Here is a 9,089-nt window from a genome sequence, read left to right as displayed (position 1 = left end):
TGTGCGCAAGATACAGCTGGTGTTTAACCTAGCTAGCTAGCTAGCTAGCTAGCTAAATCAGTTGTACTGTCGTTACGATTCGCAACGGCAGGGTTCCCAATCCCCATACGGCCAGATGCAAACACCACTGCCTCCAGCCACCTGGAAAGGTTTGTTGCAGCTAGCTGTACTGCCTCGGTGCAGCTAGCTATACCACCTCGCTGCGGCTAGCTGCAGTGGCTCTGGCCAGCTAGCTGGGGTGGCTAGCTGCAGCCAGCTACCATAGCTTGGTGCAGCTTGCTGTACTAGTCGTTGCAGCTAGCTGTACGATCGCGCTGCAGCAAGCTGCAATGAATCGGGGAGGCAAGCTGGGGTGGCTAGCTGCACAGCTAGCTGTGCGATTAGGTGGCGGCGAAGAGGTTATTCATAAGCCCTTCAACTACTAAGGGGTCGTCGGCTCCTGGCAGCGCGTCTGTGTCTGGAGTCCACGGGACTGCTGTCTGAGGGCCCAGTAACAAACGCAAACCCTACACCCTAAACCCTACTGAAAACCCCTGGGAATGCAACGGGTAAAGATAAACCCTAATAAACGAATGCACCAACATAACGAAAAAGCAGAGAATATGCAGCATTATTATGAAGTTTATGAATACAATTACTGCGGTGTCTCAGGGCAATGCACGCCTAACCATATCTCCTTAATACTACTATATTACTACTATTATTACTCTATTATTATTATTATTATTATTACTATTATTATTATTATTATATTCCCTAAACTTTGCTGGAAAAGATTCAGGTGACAGCCATTAAACCCCTTTAGAATAAACCATGGAAGCTGCCTATTAGCTCTTTTTAATAAAAATACTGCACAAAGCAAAAGTCTTTATCTATTATCCCCTTAAGGAGCTCCTGTCTTTGTTCAGCAGCAGCAACTTACAGCAAAACTTTCCAGCTGGGGTATTGGCTTGTACCGAATTTTGCGTCCTTTGGAAGCCCGCCGATCGACTATCTTCCCTGATAACAAAACCCTAAACCCTAAACCCTAAACCCTAAACCCTAAACCCTAAACCCTACACAGGAAACCCTAAACCCTGCTAATCCTGGCAAACTACGAAGAACACAAAAGGGTAAGCGAGAAACGAACCACTGGCCTTCCTTTTTGCTGTTAGTAATGCCGTTTCGCGAGTCAGAGTAGAAGCCTCCACCCTGAAAACAACAAACCCTAAACCCTAAACCCTAAACCCTAAACCCTAAACCGTAGACCCTGACCCTGAAAGTCAGTTTCATTGCTTTGCCTCCTCACGGTTTAGAGTATAGCCTTCAGGGTTTAGGGTTTAGGGTTTTCGGTTTCTAGGAGGTGCTTCTAATAAGGGTTTGTAAGTTAAAAATATTGAAAAGGTTTATTATTTGCTTACTGCCCCTCTCCTGCAGCCACCGAGGCCTTCAGCAATTCCACATAGAAATCCTGAGCAGACAAAAACGAAGAAAAACAAAAAAAAATAAATTTATCAGCACAACGCCATTCAAATACTGAGAGCAAAGAGAGAAACAAATTGTTAAGAGCGCAAAGAAAGAAAGAAACAAACAGACAAATAAAATAAACTACATTAAAAATTGAACAGATTAAAGAAACAATCATACTGTAAAAGCAGCAAGTCAAGAAGAGAGCATGAATAGGAATAAAGAGAAAGATAGCATTAATAAAGAATTTGAACGCCGTACAGTATCATCAAATATTTGATGTTGAGTTTCTATTTTTGCTTTCTTCATCTCTGCGCATGCAATAACTGAACAAGGAAGTTTTTGTGTATTTGTTGTGGGTTCTTCTTCCTTAGTATTTCTGTCTCCTTCCTCCTTTTTGCTTGTCTCCTTCTCTTTATCTGCACTCTGCTTGCTCTGCTCAACAACTTCTTTATTGCAAGCCCAACAATAATGAAGACATCGCTGCAGCAGCTTTTCTTCTTCATTCTCCATTGCTGTTTTCAGCTGTACAGACACCGGCTGGTGAAAGACAGAAAATCTTTTGTCTTTCTGCAGCAACACAACAATATAAAAAAGAAATAAACACTATAAAAGAAAAGGATTAATACACGCATTCCTGTTTGAATAAAGTCGCCACAACTAAACACCCAACTAAACCCTAAACCCTAAACCCTAAACCCCAAAGGAATACAACAAGGCTATAAGCGAAAGACCCGGGTGCAGAGATAGCTGTTGTTTTTATACGCATGCGTTGATCTTCTCTCTCTCCTTTCATTTCTTTGTTTTGTTTGCATATTAAATTGTTTTGTTTGTTTGTCAAATGTGGTCTCTACTATCCCTTCTCTCATGTAGTTTTAGCGAGGGTTTAGGGTTTCACAGCTAGGGTTTAGGGTGTAGCTGCTAGGGATTAGGGGTACAGTTAAGGGTTTAGGGTTTAGGGTTTAGGGTTTACTGCTGCAAAGGTTTGTTGATGCCAAGCGTCAATATTCGAAAGACAGACAGAACGAAGAGAGTTAGCTGAGGGCCCCTCAGCCAGCAGCCTCCACACATCTGCTTCACCTCCTGTTGCCTGCTGCTGTTTGTATTTGTCTCTTCGCTGCTGCCAGCCTCCTTCTGCAACAGCAGCAGCAGCTGCTGCTGCTGCTGCCGTTGATTTGTCACTCGATGCTGCGGCGAAAGCAGCAGAGAGAGAAGATTGCTGCAGCAGCAGCTGCTGCAGCTGACGCAGCAGCACGAAGGTCCGTGCTGCTTCTTTCCTGACAGTACGAAGTGCTGCTTCTGTCTTCTGCTGCTGCTGCTGCTGCTGCAGCAGCTGCAGCACATCTGCTGCAGGGATTCTGTTTGCTAAACGGAGGGCCGTGTTAGTAGAGACCCTCACGCCAATTAGTTTTGCATGCAGTTGGCGCTGCAGCTTCAGCTGCTGCGCCTTCCGCTGCTGCTGCTGCTGCTGACCTTTTTCTCCCCCTAATCCCAGCAGCAGCAGCCGTTGCTTCTTTTTCTGCTTCTGCTGCTGTTGTTGCTGCTGCTGCTGCACCTTCCGGACTTGCCGCAACAGACCCTCATCCAGCTGCAGCCTCTTGCCTTTGCTTCTGTCTGTCTCTTCTTCGCTGCTGCTGCTGCTGCTGCTTGATGTTATCTCTTCATCGCTGCTCTCATTCAGGTTTTCTTCGCGAGCGCGGGGGGCCCCCCTACGAGCCGCTCGCTTGGGGGCCCTGGAGGGGCCCCCCGATATGCGTACAGTCATTCTAAGGGTTTAGGGTTTAGGGTTTAGGGTTTAGGGTTTAGGGTTTGGGATATAATGTGCGGCGATGTTTGCCTTAGATCTGCAAGGGTTTGCGTGGAAGAGAAGAAAGGCACGTTCGATTCTTTGGGGCCTCCAGAGGCGGGTCAAGGGTTTAGGGTTTAGGGTCTAGGGTTTAGGGTTTAGGGTTTAGAGGGAAAAGGAGAAGATCTGAGAGACCCTGAAAGATGCTTTATTGAATAGAAGGATGTAGATTTCGTTGCATCGACGGCTACTGCTGCTACTGCTGCTGCTACTGCTACTGCTGCTGCTGCTGCTGCTGCTGTCCCTGCTGCTGCCGGGCCTGCATGTGCAGCAGCACAGACCAGTTTGCCCTGTCGCTGCACCTCAGAGCCTTTACAAGTTTTATTTGCTCCTTTGTTTAGACATTTTATTGATTTATTTTCTTTTTCTTTTCAATGCAGTGAGACAGAAGCAACAGCGCACAGATGACAGAGCAGCAACAGCGAGGGGGGGCCCCCCCGGTTGCTGCTGTTGCTGCACAGCAGCAGCAGCAACACCAGCAACAGCAGCATAAACACCAGCAGCAACAGCAGCAGAAGCAACAGCCGCAACAGCAGCAGCAGCAGAAGCACCAGCAGCAGCAGCAGCAAAGACCTGTCTTCCGTGTGCAGCTACCACGGGAGCTGCTCTTTAAGCCGCTATTACCTGCTGCAGTAGAGCAGGCCTTAGGGCCCCCTGCTGCAGATACACCTCAAGTGTCTCTTGAGGAAGCAGCAGTCAGGGCGATAGAAGCGTGGATTCATCCATCTTCTGTTGATGCTCCTTCACCTGCTGCTGCTGCTGCTGCTGCAGCTGCTGGGGAGGCAGCGTACATACAAGAGGAGACAGAAGAAGACAGAAGTAAGCCGATGCTGTAAACACTTAACAACCACAACAATATTAAGACCGCCATTCAGTGCATACACCCAACAACAGCAGCAGCTGCAACAGCAGCAGCATCAGCAGCAGCAGCAGAATTCACTCGTGGTTGTTGCACGTTTTTGTTTGCTTGTCTTTGTCTAGCTGACTACCAGCATATGCTGCTGTTTGTTTGTATATTTGTATACTCGGCTTGTGTTTGTAGCTTCACCTGCATGCTCTCCTTATTGCTTGCGTATTAGTTAGTTAGTTAGTTAGTTTGTTTGTTTGTTTGTTTGTTTGTTTGTTTGTTTGTTTGTTTATTTGTCTGCTTCTTTGTTTACGTCTTTGCGCGTTTGCCTCCTTATCTCTTCTTCTTTCGTCTATTTCTTTTTGTGCTTTGTTTGTCTGCTTGTCTTTGTGTGTATATCTTTTTTGCTGATTTCTTCTTTTTATGTTTTTGTTTGTCTGCTTGTCTTTGCTTCTTGTCTTTGTCTTTCGTCTTCTCTATCTTTGTTTTTTATGCCTTTTGTCTGCACCTCGTTCTCTCAGTCTCTGCATTTTCTCTTAATTAATTTATTTATTTATTTATTTAATTTATTTATTTGTTTATTTATTTATTTAATTCTTCTGTGCTTGTTTGTGGTGTGTGCAGTGCTGCTGCTGGCTGCGAAGCTCTCTGCTTTATTACATTTTTTTGTCTCTAAGGAGACAGACCCCTTAGCTACTCATACACTCAGCACCTGTCTCCCTGCTCTTCTTCGTTCTCTTTCCTTTGTAATCTCTTATCTTTTTAAGGGGCCTAATGGCAGCAAGCGGCTTAGACTCTCGGTTGCTGCAGCAGCTGCTGCTGCTGCTACTTCCTCTTCTTCATCTTCTGCAGCAGCACCAGCAGCAGCAACAGCAGCAAGCGCCCCCGCAGCCGCTCCAGAAGCAGCTGCAGCAGCTGCAGCAGCTGCAGCAAGAGTTCCTCCCAGTCATGTGGTGTATGGACAGTATGCATTTGACTTTGCAAAGGAATTCAAAGCTTGCTTCTCTGGTGTACATGCAGCTCCTCCTCTTTCTGGCGAATCTCCTTTGCCTCTACCTGCAGTCGTAGGCATCACTTTCCCTGTGCTGCTGTTTCCGAAGACAGCAAATGCTGCTGCTGCAGCAGCTGCTGCTGATGTTACTGGTTCCGCTCTAACAGCCGATGCTGACGCTGCTCCCGCTGCAGCAGCAGCAGCAGCTGCTGCTGCTGCTGCTGCAGCTGGTGGGGTCGCGTCTTTGTCTTACGAAGAGGTGAGGGAAGGAGAAGTTATATTGGTCGGGCCGGGGCTGCGGTTTGCAGTGTTGGAGTGTATTGGCAGCTTGCTGAGGAGAGCAACAGGCCGGGTGTCGTATATGTCTCTTGTGGAGGGATTAACAAGTGCTGAGGTGTCTGTACACCTGAAGGCGGTGCTGCTGCCGGGTTTGATTGCTGCAGCAGCAAAAGTAAAGAGGAAGAGAGACAGATTTATTACGCAGCTCTGCTCTCTCCTCTTAAACAAAACGCTGCCTATCAAGCACCCGCAAGCAGGAGCAAAGGGGCTAGCCAAGATGCTGCCTGCTGCTGCACAGCGCTTGCTGAATATACACCTCAAACACAAACCAAACCAAGACCACCAAGGCCAGCAGCAGCAGCAGCAGCAGCAGCAGCAGCAGTTGATTCGAGGCTCCTTTCCTGTGCTTTGTGCGGGGGAAGAGATGTCGCTGCCGCTGCGGCTGCTGCTGCTGGCGCATGCAGCAAGGGCTTTGGCTGCTGCTTTAGAGCAGCAGCAGGGGTCGGAAGAGGCAGAGAAGGAGACAGAGAAGGAGACAGAGAACGATGGCGGACAAGAGACAAACAAAGACAAAGACAAACAGCGTGATGAACCTCTAGTTGCTCTGCATGCGCTGCAGTCTGTTATATATAAGGCTTTAAAACTCTCCATTCCCCTCTTGCCAGACCCTTTCATGTCTTCCTTTGCTGCTGCTCCTCCCCTTCAACAGCAGCTGCAGCTGCAGCAGCAGCAGCAGCAGTCAGTGCTAAGGAGGGACTGCCAGCAGCAGTGTCTCCGTCTGTTGTCTCTCCCAGAGAGAAGCCGCAGGTGTCTCTCCGCCGCCGTTCAGCGGGTCTTAGAGGCCCCCCTATCTCACCCTCCTCCTTTCTTCTCCTCTTCATGCCAGCAGCTGCAACAGCAACAGCAGCAGCAACAGCAGTGGCAGCAGCAGCTACAGCAGCTACAGCAGCAGCACCAGTGGCAGCAGCAGCAGCAGCAGCAGTGGAGTGCGGAGGACTTGTTTTTGTGGGGAGCTGTGGATGCTCTGTCCCTGCAGTGCTGTCTGCTGATGACGCGAGGAGAAGAGACAGTTGTCTCTTCTTTGCAGCGGCTGAACGTCTGTGCTGCACCTCCACCGAAGCAAGGAGACATGGAAGTAGGGCCCTTAGGGTGCGCCTGTCAGGTGTATGCGCAGCTTATTCTGCAGCTTGGGGGCCCCTGTCCTGTCCCTTCTCCTATCTGTATCTCTCACCGCGCAGTTTGGTCTCTAAAGGCTGCATGCATCTTCATGCAGCACGCCGATGCTGCTGCTGCTGCTGCAGCAGGTGCGGGGGCCGCAAGGCAGCAGCAGCAGCAGCAACAGCAGCAGCAGGCGCACCTCGAAGCAGCAGCAGAAGAAGCTGGCATATGGAACGAGGCGCGCTGGATGCTGCAGCGTAAAGCAGAGCAGCTGCTGCTATTTGGGGTCTCGCTGCTGCCAGTTGTGCAGCAGCAGCACCCGCAGCTATTCTACACCGCCCACAGCTTCCCGGCTCACCCCGCGCTGCTGCTACTGCTGCTGCTGCTGCACATGGCGTCAGGATCCACCAGCTGCTGCAGAGCCTTCATGCTGCTCTCAGGCAGGGGGGCCGCTCTGACGCCTTATGATGAATTGTTTATTAGTGCTTTCTCCTTAGTGGATAGCAACTCGAAGCTGTTAGAAAAAGATTGTACAAATGCAGTCTTCCTCCAAGGAGGAGACCTTACGCTGCTCTATAGATGCGTCTGTCTAGTAAGCTTGCTGCTCTTGCTGCTGCAACTTCTGCTGCTGCAATTCCTGCTGCTGCAACTGCTGCTGCTGAGGCAAAGAAGGGGATTGTTTTACAGTTGTTATTCGTCTCTGTAGCCGCTGCTGGTGCTGCGTGGTGGAGGTTCAAGCGTTAGCCTGTCGAGTTTGGGGTTGCTTTTTATATTGCTGCTGCTGCTGCTGCTGCTGCTGTTGTTGCTGCTGCTGCTGCTATTGCCGCTGCGCTTTCTGTAGCGTGTGTTAATGGTTGTTGAGGGGTCAGGAGAATACGCTGAGCAACAAAAGAATGTTTACTTCTTGCTTTTTTTTCTCTATTTTTGATGTTTATTTTTTTTTTGCATATTTTAAAGCGTCAAGTCGGGTGTCTGTACCCGCTTCATTATCATTATATAGTCTGTCTAGACGCTGCATTAATGCACTTCATTCTAAACAGCTATCTTTCTACTTCATTTTAAACAGCTATTCGTCTTCTTTATAAATGTACCTTCTTCTTCCCGCTCTACTAAAGTTGGCGTTGCCAGCAGCACGACATGAGCAGGCCTTGCTCCCACTACTGGCAGCGCCCACCTATGTATATATATATATATATAGATATGTTTACACTTATATGTAGTGTGCATATATATATATATATACATATATATATATATATATATTTACTCATGGATTGTATAAATAGACTCGAAATTGGATTGCACAGGCTGAGAGTTTTGTTTGTCTTTGCAGATGACGGGGGTATTTAGCTGGCGAGCTCAGACATTCCTCTTTCAGAGCCTCCTCAACCCCAAAGAGCAGCCTCTTCCAGATGCTGCATGCGCTGCAGTTCTTATTCTATTGAAGCAGCGGTGGTGCTCTGAGGTGCTTCAGCAGCACGAGAAGCAGCAGCAGCAAAGCCGGATAACAGGAGGGTCGCAAGAACCAGCAGCATCAGGAGCAACAACAGGAGCAGCAGCAGCAGCACAAGAAGCAGCAGCAGCAACAACAACAGCAGACGCAGAAACAGCAGCAACACAGGAGGAGGAGGGTGGTCTTAATTTGAATTTAAGCATTTTATCATTTGTTATGACCTCGCAACTCATCAATCGACACGAGCCGATAGCAGAGGGCTCGGAGCGAATCTCCTGCGTTTTAAATTGGCTTAAGCTGGTTTTTTTACCTGGCAGCAGCAGCAGCAGCAGCAGCAGCAGCAACCACAACAGCAGCAGCAACAACAGCAGCAGTGAGGGGGATGTGAGTCCCTTTTATCGTATGGGTCTGCTGCTGCTTCAGAGACAGGGTCAGTCTCTGCGGGGGGCTCTGGATCGTTTGGCGTCGCAGATGGATGCGGAGGAGCTGCTGACGCAGCAGCATCAGCATCAGCAGCAGCAGCAGCAGCAGCAGCGGACACCTTTTCTGTTGGCAGGTGGGGCCCCTACTACTGCCGAAAAGATTGAACTGGTGAAGCCCTGCATTGGCAAAAGACAAACAAATGCCGCTTCTGAACAACGCATGCGTTTGGGGCTTGTCTGTATGGTACTTGAGGAGGTGCGGGGCTTAGTACAGAAGGCGGTAGCCTCTTCTGCAAGCCTTAAACAGTAACTGCCCTCTGCGCAAGACATGAGGCTTTAGGCAGCTGTTTTGAGTGTACGTACACCTCACCCTTGCTGCCCTCCCCATACCCCGGGGAAGCAATTTGAATCCTCGTCGCATTTTTATATCTCTTTTTGCTGCCTTTTGTGGCTACATCGGTGTCATAGAGGCTAACGGAAGTCTTTGCTACATGAAGCATTTCCGCGTCCACTTGCCTTTAGACAACCCACAAAAGAAACAGAAAATATACATAACAATTCGCAAGCAACGGGGCTGGGTAGCAGCGTGCAAGCAGTTCTTGCAAAGCAATACCTTACAAGTTTCTCCGTTCGCTACCTTGTTCTTT

The 9,089-nt window shown here is 48.7% G+C and overlaps 2 protein-coding genes across 2 annotated transcripts; one reads left to right on the top strand and one right to left on the bottom strand.

Annotated features, from left to right (window-relative positions):
- Positions 1-380: 380 nt before the first annotated feature.
- Positions 381-3,211, bottom strand: EAH_00031950 (hypothetical protein, conserved; the record flags this gene model as incomplete). The annotated part of the gene is made up of 5 exons (XM_013392360.1): positions 381-479; positions 923-999; positions 1,130-1,191; positions 1,401-1,450; positions 2,420-3,211. 5 exons carry the CDS (start codon positions 3,209-3,211, stop codon positions 381-383), a joined length of 1,080 nt encoding a protein of 359 aa, XP_013247814.1.
- Positions 3,212-3,696: 485 nt separating this feature from the next.
- On the top strand, positions 3,697-8,752 carry EAH_00031940 (hypothetical protein, conserved; the record flags this gene model as incomplete). The annotated part of the gene is made up of 3 exons (XM_013392359.1): positions 3,697-4,111; positions 4,764-7,159; positions 7,901-8,752. The coding sequence occupies 3 exons, from the start codon at positions 3,697-3,699 to the stop codon at positions 8,750-8,752; spliced, it is 3,663 nt and encodes a 1,220-aa protein (XP_013247813.1).
- Positions 8,753-9,089: the final 337 nt, after the last annotated feature.

This window comes from Eimeria acervulina, genomic scaffold, assembly GCF_000499425.1.
Source record: "Eimeria acervulina Houghton genomic scaffold, Eah_scaff305, whole genome shotgun sequence".
Lineage (NCBI taxonomy): Eukaryota > Apicomplexa > Conoidasida > Eucoccidiorida > Eimeriidae > Eimeria > Eimeria acervulina.
This window is presented reverse-complemented; position numbering and strand designations above follow the sequence as displayed.